Source organism: Cricetulus griseus, chromosome 2 (genome assembly GCF_003668045.3).
Source record: "Cricetulus griseus strain 17A/GY chromosome 2, alternate assembly CriGri-PICRH-1.0, whole genome shotgun sequence".
Lineage (NCBI taxonomy): Eukaryota > Metazoa > Chordata > Mammalia > Rodentia > Cricetidae > Cricetulus > Cricetulus griseus.
The window spans coordinates 420,892,667-420,916,054 of NC_048595.1; the positions used below are offsets into that span (position 1 = coordinate 420,892,667).

Here is a 23,388-nt window from a genome sequence, read left to right on the forward strand (position 1 = left end):
TAATAGTCTTTGTGGGTTTATCCTTTCAATATAACATTGCTACCTCCCACTGTATGTATTTTTTTTTAAATTCAATAGGGTACCATGCTTGGGAAGATTGAATTCGATGGTCAGTCTGTGGATTTTGTGGATCCCAATAAGCAGAATTTGATTGCTGAGGTTTCAACCAAGGTGAGAAAATTTTCTTCTTACTTTCTAGTTTTGTTTTATTCATTTTAAGCCTACTGGCTTTATAATATTAAATATTTATTTAGACAGGGTTCCACAAAACTTTATTGTGCTGTATATGAGCTAAAGAATGAATGTTCACAATTATGTCTAAGTAACTACAAAGTGAATCATGTTTAGCTTTTGTTTATAAGAAGGTATAGAACACTTTAGAGCCATGCCTGTTGGTCTTGATTTAATGTTTTTAATGAAGGTCTGAATGAATCTTGTGTGCTACTCTCTCTGACCTCAGAGACCATAGGAGTTTGGAAAAGCAAATAAGTCAACCGGCATGTACAGAAACCTGTGTTAAATTAAAGGCTGTCCTTGGAATGCTAACAGGCCTCTGCAAGACCATTCATGGTGCAGTACCAAAATGAGACAGGTGTATTACAGAAGGCTTGGTGAGGTGTTAAGGTTGATGGCAGACACAAAGACCCAGCCTTTAGAGATAGATAAACTGAAATCAAGCTGTTTCATGCAGAAAGAATGACACATGTTGAGAGGCAGAGACTTGTGGCAGCTAGGTGTGTTTGATGAGTAGTTTGATATGTAGAAACAAAGGATTCACATATATGAATAACACATTTGGTCAATGATGAGTGGATGCCTACTAGATCTACAGAGCTTTGTGTATTAGTGTATTGTTGTTGAAGAGCAGTACTGGGAACTATGGGAAATTCATTCAGTATCTTTCTAGAGCAAGGTGTAGGTGGATAAAGTTTCAAGTAGCTTGAAAATAAAATCATTTCATTTTCCAGATGTCAGGTACACCAGCTTAGAGAAATTCACCGTAAAAAATTCTGTGGTCAGTTGAAAACACTATATGATACATTCATTTTCAGAATCCTAAGGCAAATTCACACATTCAGGTGTCTGTGATGTTTTGTACAGCTTCTGCCGCTTGATATGGAAAGAATATACGATTGGCCTTCTATATCTACAGTCTCCATAACTAACCAAATACGAGTCAAAACTACTAAAAAATTGTGACATATAATATAAATGTACCTCTTTTCTCCTTGCCATTTGCCTAGTGCAGTGCAATGACTATTTACATGAAATTTGCTTTTTATTAGTTACTGTAAATAAATCAGAGCTCACTTAAAATGTGCAAGTTCTATGAAATATTGTATGATTTTAGAAAAGGGGTTTCAGAATCTGTGGGATTTGGTCCTCAGAGTGTCTGGTCCAATTTCCAATGAGGATGGATAGATGAGTATAAAATGGGTTTAGGCAGAAAACAGTAGAAATGAGCATATCATCTATCTATTTATTTATTTATCTATCTATCTATCTGTCTATGTATCATCTATCTATCTATCTATCTATCTATCTATCTATCTATCTATCTATCTGTCTGTCTGTCTGTCTCCATCCTTATCATCATCTCTTTTAAATTAATTCTTATTATTTTGCCATTATTAGTGTGTTTGCCTGTATCTCTCTGTGTGTGCATGTATATAGCTCAGAATAAGACAACTTTGTAAGCCTTGTTTTCTCCTTTCACTTTTATGTGTGGGTTCAGATATGGAACTCAGGTCTTTATGTTTTTAAAGCAAGTGCTTTATTTACTGATTTGTCTCACCAGTTCTATATTTTTATCCATGTCAAATAAAGGGGAAAGTCATCGTGATAACAGCTGCCTTTGTGACTGAATAATGTCATGATAGCTGTGATAAAATGTGTATCTGTATCAGAAGATTATATAAAATTTGAGTTTTGTTTGATTCTATGCCATGGAAATGTTGATCATTTAATTCATTGTCATATGATTGTAGTTTGACATAGCTGGTAACATTGTTTTACTTTATAGCAGGAGCCCAAGGTTAAGAATAAATCAGTACTTTTACAAATTGTCTGATGAGAGACTTCACCTGTGTCATTAATGATCATCCAGCAATAATTCCCTAGATTCAGTGTTTTCTTTCCAGAATAGCCACAGAAGGAGAAAGTAAATGGTCTTAATATCTCTCCTCAAGCTCACTTAAAGGATTATGAATGTATGCTATTCATACATTGGCCAAGAGGTAGACATTTCAGTTAAAGCAAGTGTTCTTTCACATATTCAGAATGCGTCATTCATCTGATACCTTTGTCTTCCAAGGAGTCATTTTAAATTCAGAGTATTCTAGTTGACTCTTGAAGCCAGCACCATTGTGGCCACCAAATGCTCTAGGCTTCTTGCTTTCTCTTTTGTTCTTTTTGCTTTTATGACTGGAGAATTGCTTCTTGGGTAAATGCCTGTGAAAATCGATCTGCCTCCAAGCAGTATTTAAGATGTTGATAATGATTATGTTATGCTCTGGGATCTTTCTTATGAAATCTACCATTTAAATGCAAACGACTATCTGGTAATCTAAAGGGACCAGGTGGTCTATACTAGCTGAGCAATTTTTATGACTCTCATATTGATTTCACCCATTCAGCCTCTCTCCATAAGCCTAATATACAGTGACTTAGTGCTATCGGATCTGATCTGCACTGCAGTTTGATGATCAAGTGGTGTTTAAGGCATGATGTATCCATTACCTCGTCTGCCTCCCGCTGAATCAGGCAATAATATTTGAGACTTTTATTGCTAATGAGGCAAAACATGGGGATGATGGTTAACTATGGAAGCAGCCAACTTCTTAAAGATCTTTCTTATCACTGTAATGAATAGTTTATATAAGACAGCAAAGTACTTTATTTTTTTTCTCACAAAACAGATACTGTCTGTGGTATTTGCTGTGCTTTTCTTACAAATTGATTTTTAACTGCCAGTCACTCCCTAGCAGTTAGCAATCAATCTGTTACACATCTAAGTACAAAACACCCTCAGTGAATTTACAGTCTGGGCCTGGTGCTTACGCTGGGAATCTCCTCTCAATGGCTGCTTTTTAAAATGGCAGGATGTCAAGGTGTTTGGCAAAGGAAACCCCACGAAGGTGGTAGCTGTGGACTGTGGAATAAAAAACAATGTCATCCGCCTGCTAGTTAAGGTAAGTGATTCACCCCCTCTAGAAGCTGAGGTTTGCAGTGCTGACATATTGTTTGTACCCTTTGCATAGGTGAAGGCTTCCTTCGAAATGTCAGGAATCTCCTCTTATCTTGCTGCCTTTGATCCACAAAAGGACACATATATCCCTGTTCAAATTAAGTATTCAGACAACTATGTCTTTAAAAAGAATCTTCAAGTACCAAAACCCATGGAAAAGTGACTTTTCTCATCATTAGTTCATTATATTTTTAAAATTATTCATTTTATCCTTTTAGTTAGCAAATGAAGAAAGCGGTTTCCTTGTGGCATCATGTTATATGATTAGTTTGGGCTGCCCCCTTTTCTCCTTGTTCCTTTCCAGTGCTGGTATCCCCCTTTTAATTTTGTAGTATGTTATAGTTGTCTCCATATTCCCCTCTTTAAAGCCTCCTTTTCCCTCCTCAGCAGCCTTTTTCTAGTTTTCTGACCTCTGCCGACACTCATGCCAATACAAATATATATATATATATATATATACAAATATATATATATATATATCCTAACACCATACACACACTCTCTCTCTCCCTCTCTCTCTCCCTCTCTCTCTCTCTCTCTCTCACACACACACACACACACACACACACACACACACACACACAGTGCTAGGATCCACATATGAGAGAGAGCATGCACTATTCTTCTGAGCCTGTGTTATCTCATTCAAATCATACTGACTGTCCTTAACAGTTATTTTGAGACAGTCCACATTCACTTTGAGATTTGAAAACAGAAGAAAGCCAGGGCTGTCTAAGAGTTGGGTAGAGACTGTTTGTCATCAGGAAATACATAGAACTTTCACTAGAACACTCCACAACCATTGACCATAGAGTCACTGTAAAGTCCCTTTGCCTCAGGCATGGATCATACCTAAGTACTCAGTGCTGGTTTCATGTTCCCCAAGGATCTCACACTCTGGTTGTCCACTGTGGTAACTGTTGTATACTGTACTGGAATGTTTAGTGATGCCATTTCTCCATCCCATTTATGTGTATTGCAAAAACCTTCTTAATATACTTTCAAATTCTCATCTCAGGGAACTCTAGGGGAATTTTCAAAGGTAGAAAATAATTAGATTTATTTTTGCTGGAATTTTCTTTATATTTTATCTACTCTCCATTTCTCTTTGTCTTTTGACATACATGACCCATCTAGAGCTGGGTACTGAGTGCTACTTATACTTGGCATTTTTGACAAGTGCTGAGTCTCATCATTCACTACCACCCACTGCTGAAAGAAGTTTCTCTGACTTCTAAAGCTTGAGAGGAGCACAGATCTATGGGTATAAACATACATATTTGAAATCATGATTATTTAGAAAACAACAACAGAAAATTACTCCCTAGGGTCTATGGTCTCCCCAAGTCATGAGATTTTGACCAGGTTTATAGTACCAGTCACAACCCCTCCCCCCTGTAGAACAGGCCTCATATCCAATAAGAAAGCAGTTGGTTAGCTCCATAATCTCAATGCCACTACTACAATAGTGAATACATCTTGCCAGTCAGTCAACATTGTAGCATGCAAGGTCCAGTGCTGGGTAAGGCCAGAGAAGACTTTCTTCTCCAGCAGCTTGCATAGCAACTGTTGGCACTATGCAAAGTAGCCAGAAGGATAGGACTTTTTGTCTTCAAGGAATGCCCCCTCTCTCCTGTTTAGTTTTATGAAAATCATTTGCTTTGTTCTCCCTATCAGAATATAAATAGATCAGAAAACACTAGAAAGTTAAAATTTGTCAGACAAAAAAAGGAAAAGGTGGAAGGATGAGATATGGCTGTACCTTTGCAGAGGCAGGGGTTTGTTTGCCAGCCTGCGCTGCAGCTACGGATATAATCAAAGCCTTGCTGTCCTGTCAGGGCGAGGCCAGGTCCTGAAGCAACTCTTGTCCAAGAGAGTGTGCCATTTGCTTTTGCATAAGGAAAAGTTCAGTGCTTCCTATTGGCCATTCCGTACACCCATGCCATATAAAGCACCATGAGACATTAAATAACATTTTATTCAATGTTATTTGATTAAACACTATTTTTTAAAGATTTCTTTTAGAGGCTAGTTCTTCAAAAGAAGCCCAAGCCAAAAATCACACATGGCCAAAGCAAACATTCAGCTCATCTTTCTTGTCTTTCTTTTCCAGCGAGGAGCTGAAGTGCATTTAGTTCCTTGGAATCATGACTTCACCCAGATGGAGTATGATGGACTTCTGATTGCTGGGGGACCTGGGAATCCAGCTCTTGCACAACCACTAATTCAGAATGTGAAAAAGGTGCTGTGACCCTGGGGGTTGTGTGTAACTGCCTAAGAGGGGAAGGGCATCTCTCTGCTCTGTGCTTCAGAGAGATTGTGTTTCATTTATTTGTGTATTTTTAGAACTTATCTTAGGACTTGGAGGCGATTTCAGCATAGGTGTTTTAGAGAGAAGTCAGCGAGGACCTTTAGAAGTGTTGCTTTGCTTTGGAACGGAGGGAACTTGCCATGGCTTCCTTCACTAAAAGTGACTGGATGAAGTCTCATCTTCACCTAGAACATGCCTTATAATTGCAAAATGACAACCCAGGTTTTCTTGTCTCGATGCAGAACCCCTAAGCCCTTGGAGTTTTGAAATGTTGTGTATCGTTTTACGTGAATGGCAAGGATGTCTTAACGAATTCTAGAGCTACAGATCTCTCTTTACATTCTAACCAGCGGTTCCTTTCCTAGTTCCTTCATGTTGCTAATGAGGGGTGGGGGATGCTTTGGCTTTGCTCTTTGAGAAGGTGTTTTTCGCTCTGTCTTACTTGCTTGATGATCTCCCCTGACACAGATTTTGGAGAGTGATCGCAAAGAGCCGTTGTTCGGAATCAGTACAGGAAACATAATAACGGGATTGGCTGCTGGTGCCAAATCCTACAAGATGTCCATGGCGAACAGGTAAGGCAATTATGAGATTGTTTGCCGTTGGGCTACCTCTGAAATACCACCGGTAACCAAACACAAAAGGCTTAGCGAATTTTCATACTGTGTCCTCGGAGTAAACGACAGCAGTCCTATTACATAGTTCACAGTTGCCTGACCACCTGATACCACTTTTATTACATTTCTCAGAGGCAGCCTTCTCTAACGATAACTTCGCTATAGTTTAAGGTTATTTTCCTTCTCTCTGTATGAATTGAAGTTATAATACTCAATCAGACGGTATGCCGAAGGAAATTGTTCCGATTTTAAGCTTCATTACAGAACATTGATAACATTGTAAAGAGCTAGAATGACTCAAGAGCTGAGGACACATGGGATCCTTGGTTTCACTTCTTTGTCCCCCAATACTGCTGATTTATCCTACGCCAGGTGCCCGCCTGCCCTCCCTCCCGTTACACAAAGTGCAACTCAGATTAATTCTGGTCTGAGGAGTCATCTATTTGTTTTCTCCAGAGAATTCTCCTCTGGCTTGAAAATTGCTGTCGCTCCTTTTAAATAAGTTGCTTATTTGTGTCTCTGTTAAGCCAGTATGCAATTCTTTTTGTTATGAGTGCCTTTCTAAAACTGATTATAGAGGTTTAATAGACCTGATACTTAAGACTCAACAAGCCTTCCTGAATTGATTTTTTTTTTCTTTTTTTTGAGGCTGAAATTATTGCGATTAACAATCTGTGACTCTTCTCACAAAGCAGTTTTCACTAAAGCAGTTGAAAGGCCTGAAGTTGACTTTATGAGTAACATTTACATTCTCTTCACTTCTCCTTTTCTCTGTTCTTTCTCACAATCTCTCTCCAGAGGACAGAATCAACCTGTTTTGAATATCACAAACAGACAGGCTTTCATTACTGCTCAGAACCATGGCTATGCTCTGGACAACACCCTCCCTGCTGGCTGGAAACCACTGTTTGTGAATGTCAATGACCAAACCAATGAGGTAAGAGCTCTCAACGAAGCTGTCCAGTTGTTGGTGAGAAATTAAGGGCTTTCATAGTCTGTTATGCATACTCCTTTCTATGTTTATGGTGTGTCTATTCCATGCAACTGTTCAGGTGTGTGCACATGGGGGTCCCAGAGCAGGACACCTGTATCTTCTTGTATTGTTCTTTACATTATTGTCTTATGAGAGGGCCACTCATTAAATTGGACTGTTTGTCTTGGCTGGCTTGCCAGTAAATTGTCAGGAACCACCTAGCTCTACCCCATTTTGCTGAGGTTATAAGCACATGCATTGACATGCTTAGCTTCTTACATGGGTGATAGGGATTCGAACTCAGGTCCCTCTTGCTTGTAGACCAAGAGCTCTAATCCATGGGATGATCTCCCCAGCCAGCCTGTCACTTCAAAAAAGTAATTGCCCTCTCACTTTCTTATTAGCTGACTTGCTAAAAGATCCAGCACTTGTTCCCTCCCTCAGAATCCATCTTATACATTCATGGTTATTAGGGGTCAGGTGTCACACATCTGTCTGAGGAGATCCCTGGGTATGTCCTTGAATCTCACTCAGTATTGGAAGAGCCTTTATCACTTTTGGGGAAGTAATTTAAGAGTTGGACATGAGAATTTTATTTTATTTTGAGGAGAGCCCAGAAGGGCCCCAGAGGTTCTGGACCAAATTTGTTTGTTTTTATTATATTATGGGACCCGCCATCCAGCTTCCTCTTCATTGGACTGTTCTCTATTCTTACTTAAATAGTCCAGTGAATCCTTAACGTCTCCAATCATGTTACTTCTAATAGCACAGGGAATTTTCCAGAACTTTATTAAGCACTTAACTTAGTTTCCTATTTGAACTTTATTATCTACTGAATAATACATTGCCATACTTGACATTTGTTGTCACAGAAGGAATTTCTCCCTGTTTCTTATTCCTTTAGGGGATTATGCATGAGAGCAAACCCTTCTTCGCTGTGCAGTTCCACCCAGAGGTCAGCCCGGGGCCAACAGACACTGAGGTATGCCAGCCAGATGATGTCTGTTATATATTTGAAAAAAAAATGAGAGCTGACTCAAGAAACCAAAATAATTGGTGAACAATATTCTCAAGGGGTGTGTTTTGGTATCCTGCATTTTGTATTAAATTCCCCCATGAAGACCATGCAGTGAATTTTAATCTTTTCTTAAATTTAAAGTGGGAAAGCCCTTAAGAAACTGGAAGCAATGCTATGATGCTATTTTTGTATAAACTTTTGCATTATCATTCTAATATATTTAGTTCTGAAATTTACAATTGTTGTGCTATGCAAATGAATTCCCTCTTGCTCTTTCCATCTCATAACTGAAATGAAATTTTAATCCCCCATCTGTGAGTTTAAAAAAAAGTCCCTATGGCAACTGGTTGTGTAGCCACAGAAGGAGAATAAACAGCAGCGGGGGCAAGGAAAGGGGCAGCTGGGGAGGGAGGAGGCAGCCTGCTTGGTCACGTGACTCATATGATCTTTTTTTTTTTTTTTTTTTTCCCAAAAGGACCCATAGGAATGCTCAGAGCAGTGTGTTTCTAACCTGGATATTTTCTCTATTTTGAAACATGAGCTCTTGGTTCAGTATTTAAGTACATCTTTCCAACCAAAGCTCCCGATGACTCCCATGCCAAAGCCTGGCATGTCTGGAGCAGCTCCTCTCACCCTGCACCCAGGAGGCTCCAGGAACAGTGACTTTCATCCCTGTCTGCAGAGCCTCCCAGAGAAGGTGCCCAGGCAAAAAGAGGAGAACATGAGTTTCCTTCTGAAATTCCTGCTCTTTCATCTTGGAGTGCCTTCTTAGATGTGTGAATGACATTTTTTGTTGTTGTTTTTTAAATTCTTATTTGGAAGTATCAGTTCAGAATGGTCAAAACTGGTATGATTTTAACTATTCATGATGAATCTGAAAAAAGAAAACAAAACAAAGCAAAACACTGGTTGCTGTTTCCATGTATTACATGCTAAGTATTTTTTTTTTTAATTTAATGTTTAACTTTTAGACGATGCTAGCACTTCAGATTAGGAAAGACATGATTATTATATATAATCAAAACACTATGACTTATTGTTTTATTTTTTGGTCTTGCCAAATAACTGCCAAATGAGCACTTTTGTTGACATTTGTCATGTCTAGTGAAGCAATAGAAGTAAGCTCATTGGTAAAGTTTAAGAATAATCATTAGGGGTCATTTTTTTTTTTTTTTAGAGCCAACAGAAATGAGAAAACACTATTTCTGACTTTAAAGTGCATGAACTGTAGCTTCAAGTTTTGTTCAACCAAAATTTTGTTAATACAAATGATAGGCAATTGAAGAACTAAAAACTTGGTATTCTTAAAAGTCAATATGGGACATGTTTATTGTCTATAGAAAATGTCTCATCTTATAGAATTTGAGGTGAACAGAGCCTAGAAGGCTCCTAAAAGTTGCAGGCAACACTTGTATGTAATGTGAGTGTGTGTGTGTGTGTGTGTGTGTGTGTGTGTGTGTGTGTGTGTTGTTATGGAACCTTCACCTAGTTGAGTCTTTTCTAGTCTTCCCTGTTGTATTTATTTGACTTAATTTGGTAGGAGTAGGCATTCATTTATTGGCAAAACCTAAAACTCAAACTGAAACAACTAAATAACAAAGCCCTTAATATCCATGGAGGAACTAACAGCAAAAAAAGACAAACAGAATATTTGTTTTTGAAGCACACACTCAACTGAGCATCAGCAGTGTGTTTGGAGACCTTGTGAGTTTAGAAGTGTCTAACTAGTTGGTTCTATTTTTTTTCTAGTATCTATTTGATTCATTTTTCTCACTGATAAAGAAGGGAAAAGGCACCACCATTACCTCAGTTCTGCCAAAGCCAGCACTGGTTGCGTCTCGAGTAGAGGTCAGTAGATGTGGAGGACACTGTTCTGGTTTATACGTCACATGGTTTCTCTAATACATGATGACTTTTTTTTTTTAAAGAAAATGATATAAAATTGAGTGAATATCTATGGAAAACAAATGCCAACATCATATGTTTTTATTATCTGCTCTTGGTAACTCATTGTAATTTACATTAAAATTTAAAATATTTGTATTAATTCCTTGAGAATTTCATAGTGTATTTTAATCATAATGACAAACCTCCCCCAAATTCTACCAGATCCCCTTCCTTCCCTACCCACCCAACCTCATGACCTCATGAAGTTTTTTTCTTAAAGCCACCAAGAACAATTTGTAGTGCCCACATGTTCTTGGGTGTGTGGCCATCCTTTATAAAGGGAAGACTTCCTTAAAGTAAATTGGCTCCTCTTCTCCTTGAAATTAATTCCCAACAGCTCTTCTACTAAAGGTGGCACTCTATGTCCAGTTACTCCCTCTATTTTAGAATTTTGTCTCTCCTGAGCTTACACAGGTCTTGTGTATGCTGTCATCAACATCATGAGTTCATATGTGCAATTGCCCTGATGTGTCTATGAAGTGTTTATTGTAGTCACTTCTCCCTCTGACTAATACAGTCTTTATTCCCCTCTTCCATAATGATCCCCAAACCTTGGAAGGAATGTGTTTGCATCTATATCTATATCTATATCTATATCTATATCTATATCTATCTGTCTGTCTGTCTATCTATCTATCTCCCATTTAGGGCTGAGTATTCAAATTTTCCCACTCTCTTCACAGAGCCTCTGTCCAGACAAACCACAGGGCCTAGGGGAGATCCTAAGACTATTATTCTGCTAAATGGACATAGTAGTAAAAATGACTTATTTTTATAGCCATAGATTAGTGCATTCCTTAGACCTCATCAGGGAAACTGCTTTTGCAACATATGGTAATTAACACATAGAGATACTCACACCTGGTCAAGTTGTGGAGAATAAGAAATTTTCATTTAAAATACTGTCTTATAAAATTTCCTTCCAAAAATTTCTGTTTATGAGACTACTTACAATAAACAACTTAATAAAAATAGTGTTATCTTTGATTTACAATTTGGTAATTTTTCATTACCATAGTCTTTTGTAAAAGTAATATTAGTAATCTAATATACTTTAGATTACTGAATCACTTGCAGTTGATGGAATTTATTTGTTTAAAATTAGATGAATCATCATTCAGCATAGTAAACAAGATGTTATTATTTACCTCTAAAGGTGGGTGGGTAAAGATTAATATGTATAAAACACAGTCATTATATATTTAAAATTTTATGTTAATATGATCAAGCTCTGGATTTCTTATTAATTATATAAATTTTAGAAGAATGCATTTGTATTTTGAAAAATGTGCAAATATATTGACATGCAAGTATTTTCTGTAGAGCAAATGCATTTGTATATTTTTTAAGTCAAATATCAGGTTCCTTCATTTTTTTCTGCTTAAATGAAAAAATGCTCATGAACTTTGGAAAGGCATTGAAATTAGATATGTTTCAGTTGTTAATCTTTTTTCTTCCTTGGAAATAACTGTATAAACACAGACAACAGAGCTTGACTATTCTCTTGCAAATGACTTATTTTCATTATTTAGAAATGATAGTAATGTCTCATTCTTATTGTTCTTAGGTTTCCAAAGTCCTTATCCTGGGATCCGGGGGTCTGTCCATTGGTCAGGCAGGTGAATTTGATTACTCGGGATCTCAAGCTGTAAAAGCCATGAAGGTGAGAGAGCATGAGCTTTCCCAGGATTAATATACTCTCCTTAATGAGTCTAATTAGTAGTTTGTAATTTAGATTTATGATGCTTCTTTTCAAAGTCACTATAATTATTTTCCTTAGCTGTCATTAGAATTCTGTAGTAAAAGTTTGGTCAAAACCAAAATTTTTAACTGTTTCAAATGTGCACACCAGCCAAGTGAAGAGGTGGGGATTATTTACATTATTGTCGTTTAACACTGAAAACATAAATTTATTTTTCCTGTTTCTACAGTGAGTTGCTCAGTGTACTTGTGTTTGATGTAAAGGAGTGAGTCTGGGCTTTAGGCTACTTTACACCCCATGTTAGATGCTTCAGGCACCTCTGTGGTGGAAGTGGAATGCCCTAGCTGGATGAGCAAGGGTAGCAACACATTTGTTCAAGCATAAGACATCATCACCAGTCATTAGGGAATCCTGTCCCTTTAGTGCTGACTTGCAAACCTTCATGATACAGCTGTATTTTCACGTGGGAAAGATGATTTAATATTCAAGTTGGGAAAGGAGATCTGTATCTTTGATTCATCCAGGTCCCCACTGTCATTATTACAAAATCAATCTTTAGAGAAATTATCTCGTGTGGTTAACATGTTCCACTGAGGAGATAACTTGCTGACTCTTCAATCAGATGCCCATCAAGTTCTACATCTTGGGGTTATCAGGGCATCCAGAGGTAGTGTAAACACTGGCTCTGTGACCCTGCCTCAGGCACTGCAGTACTAAAGCAGTTCACCAGAGACCTGGCTAGCACTGAAAAGCACAGAGATGTCAGAGGGAAAGTGGGACAACAAACATCGGAAAGCAGCTGGCTCAAATTTTCCTATGGGCTAAGATTTGCTCTGATAAATGTACGTATATTATGGGAAGAATTAGGGCACAATTCATGTAAAATTAATTAAAATCAGTGTAGATTTTAAAATCAATTAAAAAAATGATTAACATGTATGCCTGATATTTTTTTTTTCCGTAAAGTTCATAAAAGTTGTTGTATTTGCTACATATAGTATGCTTGGTACTTCTAAGTTTGTTGGTACCTCAGAAGTGAGCTTTCCTTCATACCTTTGTTAATGAAAGGTTTACACTTTAGATCCAATTATTTCACTACAATTTATATCCAAAATATATTTGTTTAACTCTATAATCCTTCTAGTATTTTGTTAATAATCATACTCTTATTCTGAATAGTTTCTTAGCATCTTGACTGAAAAATCATTCTGAAGACAGAGAAAAGTGCATCTGAGCGGCCTTATTTTGATGGAGTCCAATGTCATTTCTCAGCTATGTAACCTTTAGTAACCCATTTAACCTCATTGAATCTCAGTTACTTCAATCGAAAAATGGACATCTCTCTTATTGCAATAGTTTACAAAAATACGCTAATAAATATTACACCACATGCAATTTAAGATAGCACAAACTGCATTTATCTTTAATTCAGAGTTTCCTTGAAGGAAAAATTTGGCTTTCAAGAATGAATTTTAGACTTTCATCTGAATATTTCGTTTATTTTTTAGAAGAAATTGAAGTCTACACAGTAATTTGTTAAATAATATGGGAGTATCTGGCCACATTTCATACTTTACTTCACTAAGGGTCTCTCATCCTGATTTGGAAAAACATTATTATTAGCAAGTGAAAGTCATTTTAAAAGAAGTCTCTCCAAATGTAAGCAATGAGTTAAGATTACAAATATCCTTTCACATGAGCATACACATATATGAATGCATGCACATAGACTCAGATTGGTTTGTATTTTAATTTATTGCCATATGGCAATTTTTAAAAGTGTTACAGAAGGTTTAAAAATCTAGAAAAAAATGACAATCAGCAGCTGGATCTTAGTGATTCTAGCAAGAATAAGACACATTATAATACATTTTAAAGCAGTCTAAACAAATCTTAATGCTCTTTTCAGACAAGATATATATAGGAAAACATCTAAGCTGCACCTAGTTCCATAGTGTGTTTACTAATTTTAAATCTTTGGAGGAACATTTCATTCCATTGGGATAAATTGAGCTCTAAAGTCTAGCTGACAATCTCTAGTCAGTCTCTCTAGAAATGATTTCTAGTTTGACTTGCCATATGTCTGGCAAAGGATTCATGACGATGATCTTGACTAAGCGGTTTGTTTTTCTTATTAACATTATTTTAAAGCATCTTCTTCCTTCATTTGCCCAGATTCTTGTTTTCCTTTGATTTCTGCAGCCAGCCCAGAGAATAATCTAAAGGCTTTGCTACCCAACTTGTCTTCATTTGAGTGTAGTAACCACTGTCTTCTGTAGACCTTAAATTCAGACACTTGATTCGTTTGCTTTCTTCCAGGAAGAAAATGTCAAAACAGTTCTGATGAACCCAAACATTGCATCAGTGCAGACCAACGAGGTGGGATTGAAGCAGGCAGATGCAGTCTATTTTCTCCCCATTACCCCCCAGTTCGTCACAGAAGTTATCAAAGCTGAGCGTCCTGATGGGCTAATTCTGGGCATGGGTGGCCAGACAGCTCTGAACTGCGGTGAGTTCTTTTCCATTCAGGTGTAGATTATTTTACCTGACCACCAATCTGAAACACATGTTGCTTGTAGTCATCTAACAATTGTGTTCTGTGTGCTCGCAAAGCCTTTATCCTGACATAGAAGGAAACAGCAAAGGAAAGCCTTTAATACCATGTAGTAAATAGTACTAGTTTATGTCAAAAAATAATAGAGATGCAACGAAAATCTTCACATTAAGGTTGTGGGGGGCAAATTGGTTTAGTGGATTCTTTCTCCATCTTAGGTTATTATAGTAGGTAATTACCAATACGGAGTCAGGTAGAAATATAAGGGTATTTAATAGGGAAAAGCCTTACTTACAGAGCGGACCAGCCAGCTGGTGGTAGTCTGTACAGCAAGAAGCAAAGAGAAACCGAAACCGAAAACGCAGTCCCCCTACTCACTCTGACCACGCCCTCACAAGCCCTCAGGTACTCTTGTAGCCAGCCCCTAAGAAGGCGTGGCTACAGCTTCCCCTACAATTCCCCTTTTAGTCTAAAAGAGGATTAAAACTTAACAGTATAAAGGTAAAATATAAGAAGATAACTATCTATTTTAACTAAACCCTAAAGTCATAAACAATAGGAAGCTATTCCTAACTAGGTATATACACTATCCTAAGTGACAACAATGGGGAAAGGGGGCGTAGCATTTTCCAAGTTACTTCCTGCTGAAATGGGACGATGATAGTCATGTGGGGTCCTGTAGAAAGAAAATGTTAGTATCCAGTCCATGTTAGATGGGATTCACTTGATTGAAGATCTCGCTTGAAATCCTCAACTTGATTGAAGTCAGTACCCGAACCTCTGGCTGGAGTGTCAGCTGAAATGGAGCAAGTTGGATCCAGTGCAGTCGAGGTGTTGTGGCCCATTTTCTTTCCAGGGTGTCCAGGGATTGCTGTCAGGCAGGTCTTCATTGGCTGTGTGGGATTCAAAAATGAACAGTTAGCAGAGAAATGTTTGCTTGTGTATGTACACATGCTAGGGAATGCAACCATGAGAGCATAACAATTATGAAAGGGTGTACACCTTGAGAGAAAGATCCAAGAAAAGACAAAGACAGTCCCCAAATTCTTCTTTTATTCTGTATTACATCAATTGGCTTCTTGATACAATACAGAAACACTAAAGCTTAGTTAAATAATGTGCTTGGATTTTAGAGGAGGAAAGCCAAATCCACCTCTAAGTCCAGCATTGGTTTAATTGAATAGGGACTAGGAAATAAAGAGAAATAGAGTTTTTTGAGAGACAGCTGTAAAGTTTACCGTATGGCACATTCCTTCTATTTGATGGTTATAGCTACCTTTTCTTCTTAAGTATCTACCCATGCAGTGTCTTTTGCCTTCTGAAGATGAGTTTTCCTGTGAAGATAAAAGCAAAACACTTCCCTTTCCTTTGGGAGGTTTCTATTTAGTTTATAAGATATACCTTAGTAGAATACCTGTCATTTGTCCTCGTTGAGAGGTTTTTCCTTTTCCAGTCGAATCTTGATCAACTTTGATGGTATCCAAAGTTTTTTTTTTCCTGTAGAAACCAATGCAAAACCCCTACCCCAACATAATACATGTCCTGGTTTCCATGCAGAGGTTAGTACATCTTTGAAGTATACTGGCTGATTGAGTTCAGCAGTTTTTTCCGTAGTCCAGTGTCTTTCTGCAGCTGTTTGTCCTTTTTCATTGGCATTAAGAAAGTTTAGTGTTAATAAAGCATTATGCAACCTATGTTTGGGGGGTTTAGTCTTCCAAGCTTGTTTGTTGAGCATCTCCTTAAGTGTTCTATTAGATCGCTCAACCACTGCTTGTCCTGTAGGATTGTGTGGTATACCAGTAACATGCTTTATGTTATAATATTTGAAAAATTGTTCCAATTTCGTAGAGACATATGCTGGAGCATTGTCAGTTTTTATTTGTGCAGGTATACCCATAACTGCCATCACCTCTAGCAGGTGTATAATAACAGAATCAGCTTTTTCAGAGTTAAGAGCAGTAGCCCATTGGAACCCTGAGAATGTGTCTATGGTATGATGCACATATTTCAAATTTCCAAACTCTGCAAAGTGAAAGACATCCATCTGCCAAACCTCATTTCTCCGAATGCCCTTAGGATTACAACCTGCTGGCAATGGAGTTTGATTATAAAAGGAACAAGTAGGACAGTTTTTCACTATCTCCTTGGCTTGTTGCCAAGTGATAGAGAAGTCCTTTTTCAAACCTTTGCTATTTACATGATGTTTCTTATGAAATTCTGAGGCTTCTAGCACACTTCCAATTAATAAACGATCAATCTCATCATTGCCTTGTGCTAGTGGGCCAGGCAGACCCGTATGGGATCTGATATGTGTAATATACATAGGATTACTTCTGTTTCTGATAGTTTCCTGTAATTGTAAAAACAGAGAAGTTAATTCTGTATTATCAGGAACAAATTCTGCAGTCTCAATATGTAACACGACTCTCTCTGCATACTGAGAATCAGTAACTATATTAAGAGGTTCTGTAAAATCCTTAAGTACCATGAGAATTGCATATAATTCTGCCTTCTGTACAGATGTATATGGACTTTGAACTACTTTACTTACCTCACCTGCTTTATAACCTGCCTTACCTGATTTGTTGGCATCAGTGTAGAAGGTAAGAACTCCAGAAATGGGAGTTTGTCTTACAATACGTGGAAGAATCCAGACTGTCTTTTTTATGAATTTAATTCTGTCAGTTTTGGGATAGTTGTTGCTAATTGTTCCCAAAAAGTCAGTAAGAGCTATTTGCCAATATTCATTATCTTTCCATAAGGAAGAAATTTCTTCATTAGTTAAAGGTACTATAATTTCTGCTGGATCTTTTCCAGTCAGCTGGCGAAGTCTTAATTTACCCTTTAAAATCAAATCAGAAATCTTTTCTATATATGTCTTTAACTTTTTATTCTGTTTATGTGGCAGAAATATCCATTCCAATATAGTGTCTTCCCTCTGCATCAGAATTCCAGAAGGGTATTCTCTGGATGGCAAGATAACCAGAATACAGTCTAAATTAAGGTTTATCCGATCTACATGTGCATTCAATATTCTGTTTTCTACCCATTGTAACTCTTTTTCTGCCTCATCAGATAATATTCTAGGACTGTTTAGGTCCTTATCACCTTTAAGGGCCATTTTAAATGCTTTAAGTCATGTCCTTCTACACCAATAATTGTCTGTAATTGAGAAATTTCCCCTAATAATTTCTGAAGAGAATTAAGAGTTTGATACCGATCTCTCCTAATTTGTACCTTTTGAGGTCTGATTCTCTGTAAGTCTATCTTGTAACCTAAATAGTTAATAGAATTTCCTCTTTGTATCTTTTCTGGTGCAATCTGTAATCCCCAACGAGGCAGAACTTCCTTCACCATTTCAAACATACGTTCCAAAGTTTCCTTATTAGAATCTGATAAAAGAATATCATCCATGTAATGATAAACAAGAGATTGTGGAAATTTCTTACGAATTATTCCCAAAGGTTGCTGTACAAAGTGTTGACACAAAGTAGGGCTATTTAGCATTCCTTGTGGCAAAACCCTCCATTGATATCTCCTAACTGGCTGTGAATTATTAAGAGTTGGTACAGTAAATGCAAATTTTTCTCTATCATTTTCCTGTAACGGTATTGTGAAAAAACAGTCTTTTAGATCAATGACTATGATAGGCCATCCTTTAGGTATTAAGGAAGGTAATGGCATTCCAGGTTGCAGAGAGCCCATTGGTTGAATTACCTTATTTATAGCTCTCAGGTCTGTCAGCATTCTCCACTTACCTGACTTCTTTTTGATGACAAAGACAGGAGAATTCCAAGGACTGGTAGATTCCTCTATGTGTCCATCATCTAGCTGTTCCTGTACTAACTTTTCTAAAGCCTCTAGCTTCTCAGAGGTCATAGGCCATTGTCCTACCCAAACTGGTTCATCTGTAAGCCACTTCAATGGCAGGGCCTTTGGCTCCTCTGAAGGTCCATCATTTGTACCTAGTTTCTGTACAGCATGGATGGTTGGTAACCGTTTTCCATAGCGTCTTACCAGATCTTTTTCATAATTTGTATCTGACACTGGAGGAATATTAATCTGAGTATTCCATTGCTGTAAGAGATCACGACCCCAGAGATTTATAGCTATATCTGCCACGTATGGTTTCAGTATCCCTTTCTGTCCTTCCGGTCCAATGCAGACCACTGAGTTAACACTCTGTCGAACTCTAGATAGAGTTCCAATTCCTAAAAATTGTACATTTGCCTCTCTAAGAGGCCATTTCTGAGGCCAAGACTTTTGAGTAATAATAGTTACATCCGCCCCAGTGTCCACTAAGCCAGAAATAACTTTATTATTAATTTTAACTTTTAACTGAGGCCTTTTATCATTAATAGAAGCTTGCCAAAATATGTGTTTCTCATTTTGTCCATTCACACTTGATTCTTCATCACTATTCAAACTACCATCTAGAGCAATATCTTTTTTCACAATATGCAAAGAACTGTCTATTGTTCCTGTGAGAGATTGTCTTCCACTGCTATTGGAAATGACCTGACCTTTCTCGATGTGGGGGCCTTCTTGAGGCCCCCCTCGGGGTTTCCCGACCTTAAGGGGTTTCCTTGTATGTCCCTGGTCGATCTACATTCATTGGTCCAGTGTCTGCCCTTACCACACCTTCTACACAATCCAGAAGGCAGTGGCCTTCCATATGAGGCATTGTTAGAATTCATTTGTCTACAATTTCTCTTAGTATGTCCCATTTTACCACAGTTGAAACATCTAGGTTCCTGGCGCCTTCGTGGTCTCAAGGGGAAGGCTCTTCCTCCCCAAGGTTCTGGTTCATAGTAGTAGTAACCTCTAGCCTCTTGGTACCTATGTTGACCTCTGTAAGGTGCTTCTCCTTGCCAAGCCCTTACATCCTCACCTCTAGAACTTTTAATTTCCTGTTGCCGTTTTAAACCTTTGGAGATGGCTTCTCCTACCCAAGCTCCAGTATCTTGCACATTATAGTCAATGTTGGCTGCATACAAAACCCATTCTTCTAACGGAGCTGATCTGATCTTTAAAGGCAAAAGTATTCTTTTGCATATAGGGTTTGCATTTTCATAAGCTATTGTATATATAATTGATTGTCTTGTTTCTGGATCTGTTACCTGTAATTCTACTGCCCTAGTTAACCTTTGTAAGAAGTCCTGGAACTGTTCTGTAGGTCCCTGTTCTATTCTGGTATAAGCTTCTAGACGTTCTCCTGGCTCACGAACCTTATCCCAGGCATTTAATGCTGCTTTCCTGCAAAGAGACAGTATATCATCATCATATTCAGCCTGAACCTGTGGGTCAGCATAAATACCCTGACCAAGAAGCTTATCTAGAGGGGCTTCAAAACCTTCCTTTATGCCCTGACATTCAAGGAGCTTTGCCTCTTCCCTTACCAATGCCTTCCACTGGATTTGGCATGAATTCTCAAGTACAGCTGTTACCAATAGTTCCCAATCTGTGGGTGTCACCCTGTTAAAGGTTGCCCATGAATGTAATAGCTGTTTTACATATGGGCTATGGAGACCATATGAGACAACTGATTCTTTAATATTCTTAAGATCCTTCGGCTGTATAGGTTGCCATTCATAAACCATTCGTCCATGAGGGTGTTTCTTAGAAGCTGGCTTTTCTACCATGGTAGCTGGGTACACTAATGGTGTACGAGTAACAACCTTAGAAGAATAGTCACGATACCTGGGTGGAGTAGGTGCCTGGGATTGGAGTGATTCTGCTTCTGAGGCATCCCACTGATCTTTAAGCCTAGCAATGATATCCTTTTGAAAAGTTTCAATCTCCTTAATCATAAAAGATTCCAAGCACGTTAGTGAATCTGTAAATTGCTCTAACTGCTCATCTACACGTTTTTCTAGGTCTTTCATACGATCATCCTTAGACAGCGTCTGGATGGCATGGAAACTGCCTTCTAGGTATTGGAGTCTAGATTCCAGGTCATGATTTGCTGATTTTGAGTCCTCAGCAATCGACCGTATGGACCTATGTAATCTGTCAGCCCTGTACTGTAAATTATCTTCCAAACATTCAAATCTAGACTCAAATTTCTGATCTGCTACCTTGGATGCTTCAATAACTGATTGAATGGCATTGTCCAATTCTTCAACCCTATGCTGGGTATTTTGCACCGTTGCATCTAGTTGATGAGTAACATTGCCTATCTGAGTTTCTAGCTGGCTACAGATATTCTTTAGCTGGTCATGGTCTTCTGACAGCCTAGCCTCTAAGGCCTCAGACATGGAGGATCTCTCTGTGTTTATCTTATCATAAATACGCTGTATCTCATCAGACAGCTCTGTCTTTAGTGTATTGGACACAGAGCCAAGCTTATCATCCAATTTCTGTTCCATTTGCTGCACAATTGTGGTCTGACCTAATCGTAAAGCTGTTATTTCCTGTAAGCAGGTGGTGAGGTTATCCTTATCTCTATTCCTGAGTCCTCTGGCTAGTAATACTATTTGTACCAGCAAGCTAACTGCCATGACAGCATATAGGCCAATAATTGGCAAATTAGCATCCTCCTCAAACAGTGAATTCACGTAATAAGCAAAAACATTACCAATTTCAGCAAATGATAAATATTCCGCCATGATTTTACCTGATTTCTACTCCAGATGCAGTAAATATATTTGACCAGCAGGTAGCACAGGCCTTCAGTTATTCTGAGGCGTTTGGCAGCAGTCGGTCAGCAGTGGAGAGCAGTCACAAAAGCGCCTGTGCTTATCTTAGAGAGTATACGGCTTTTCAGCCGCACCTTACAAAAGCGGCTGCGATTATCTTAGAGAGTATACGGCTTTTCAGCTTTGGCTTTCCCGTTCTGCCGCAAGGGGAAGCCTCTGCTGAAAGCCGAAACTTACTCACCTCTAGGCAGCTAGAAACTGGGTGGATGACTGAGCAGCACAGCTGCCGTGGGTCAGCTGCTAGCCGGCAACGCCTGTGGAAAGAGGGTGCTTTCCCGGCCTAGGCGGCGGGCCCGATGGAACCCACAGCCTGTCCCAAATGGGGTGTGGGTTTCCAATATCCCACTTCTGACACCAGATATAGTAGGTAATTACCAATACGGAGTCAGGTAGAAATATAAGGGTATTTAATAGGGAAAAGCCTTACTTACAGAGCGGACCAGCCAGCCGGTGGTAGTCTGTACAGCAAGAAGCAAAGAGAAACCGAAACTGAAAACGCAGTCCCCCCTACTCACTCTGACCACGCCCTCACAAGCCCTCAGGTACTCTTGTAGCCAGCCCCTAAGAAGGCGTGGCTACAGCTTCCCCTACAGGTTATTGTTATCATATTAACATATTCATGCTTAGGAGTCAGCGCTGAGGCATTTGTCTTTCATAAGGCAGTGTAGACTCGACTTTACAACTCTGTTATTGACTGTAGTGACTCTTTGGATACAATTTTAAGAGTTATTTTAAATTGTTTTTAGATGTATGGGTAGTTTGCCTGCATGCATGGATATGTACCACATATGTACCTGGTACCCTAGGAGTTCAGAAGGCAGCATCAGATACCATTGGAACTACAATTGCTGGTTGTTGTTATCTACCTTGTGGGTACTGGGAACTGAACTCTGGTCTTCTGCAAGAGAAGCCAGTGCTCTTAACTTCTCAGCCATTTCTCTAGGCTTAGGGATTTTTTGTAAACAATGTATTCAGTGTCTGTAGAGAAGACATAGGTTGGAGATTATAAAAACCATATGTTTGATTCTTCTGTAGGAGTGGAGCTATTCAAGAGGGGCGTGCTCAAGGAATATGGTGTGAAGGTCCTGGGAACATCAGTTGAGTCCATTATGGCCACAGAGGACAGACAGCTCTTCTCAGACAAACTGAATGAGATCAATGAGAAGATCGCACCCAGTTTTGCAGTGGAATCAGTAAGAAACTGTTCTTGGGAGTTGGGGAGCATTACTCATCTTGGACTGCAGGGAGAATGGTTTGTCACACCTGATAACTATATCTAAAATCCTTATACTTGTGTATATTTTCAGAAATATCTGAGTATCTAAAACTGTATATTAATGGCAGCATTTAGTGCTGAAATTTTAGAAATAAATATTGATATTTTACTCGGTGCAATGGAAAATATAAACCTAGAGGTGAATCCCTTTGTTTGAGGTTGAAGTACCCATGATTTCTTTAACTGAAAACAATGATACTGACTTCTGATAGCAAACTTCTTTTCCCTTTTTCCTTTTGCTTTTTTCCTTTTGCCTTCTCTTCTTCCTGGGATAAGTCACACATCTTGAGTGTGAGTTTTAGTACCCTAAAAATTGGATTCTTGGAATGAAATAAACATTTGGGAATGAAATGAATTTAGTCAGTAAGACTCATCCTGGATGTATATATTTTTGGTATAGATCTGTGTTTGATTTTTCTATATTCATTTTCCACTGTACATTATTCCTATTTTTAGGATATTACCAATCATCAAGAAAAATTCAACTAGCTGTATCTTTTCTCCATCTCTTTTCATCCTGACTTCATTTTTGATTTCAGACATAAAATTGGTGAGGTGCAAAGTGGAAGCTTTAAACACAACCTCTCCACTGTAGAAATAGGCAAAGTCTTAGGAATGAGGCAAGTAATTCTGGGACAACTAAAACTGGGTGTATCAGCCTCAGAAAAGAATGCTACTATGTATATGCCAGACTACAAACCTGTCAATCAAGGACATACCCCGGGAGCTCTCCTGAATGTTTTGGGAAGCTCTTGTTGAACAATCATACCTTTCATTGCCAGATATAATTATGTCCTTGCTTCCCCATGATAAGAAGAAGGCATATGGGAAAGGTGTAATTACATTCCCATTGGTGGTGTAATAATATTTCACTACAGAAAAATGTAGCCACCATATGTTGAATTTGGAAACTAAAAAAATTTCCAAGTTGCGGAGACTGTTCTGAGAATAAATATTAAAAATGAAATATATCCTTTTATATAGTATTCCTAGTGTCGTTATTTTATTACCATGTTAACTTCAGAAATAGCTAGAAATTATTATT

At 38.3% G+C, this 23,388-nt stretch overlaps 1 protein-coding gene across 1 annotated transcript in view; it reads left to right on the forward strand.

Moving 5' to 3' along the window:
- The window catches only part of Cps1 (carbamoyl-phosphate synthase 1), a 112,098-nt gene that overhangs the window by 21,608 nt on the left and 67,102 nt on the right, over positions 1-23,388 (forward strand). The window contains exons 6-15 of the mRNA XM_027397136.2: positions 79-171; positions 3,102-3,191; positions 5,361-5,489; positions 6,027-6,133; positions 6,974-7,112; positions 8,053-8,130; positions 9,916-10,014; positions 11,681-11,776; positions 14,135-14,324; positions 22,103-22,260. Coding sequence (XP_027252937.1) covers positions 79-171; positions 3,102-3,191; positions 5,361-5,489; positions 6,027-6,133; positions 6,974-7,112; positions 8,053-8,130; positions 9,916-10,014; positions 11,681-11,776; positions 14,135-14,324; positions 22,103-22,260 — 1,179 coding nt within the window. The remainder of the gene's footprint in view (positions 1-78; positions 172-3,101; positions 3,192-5,360; positions 5,490-6,026; positions 6,134-6,973; positions 7,113-8,052; positions 8,131-9,915; positions 10,015-11,680; positions 11,777-14,134; positions 14,325-22,102; positions 22,261-23,388) is intronic.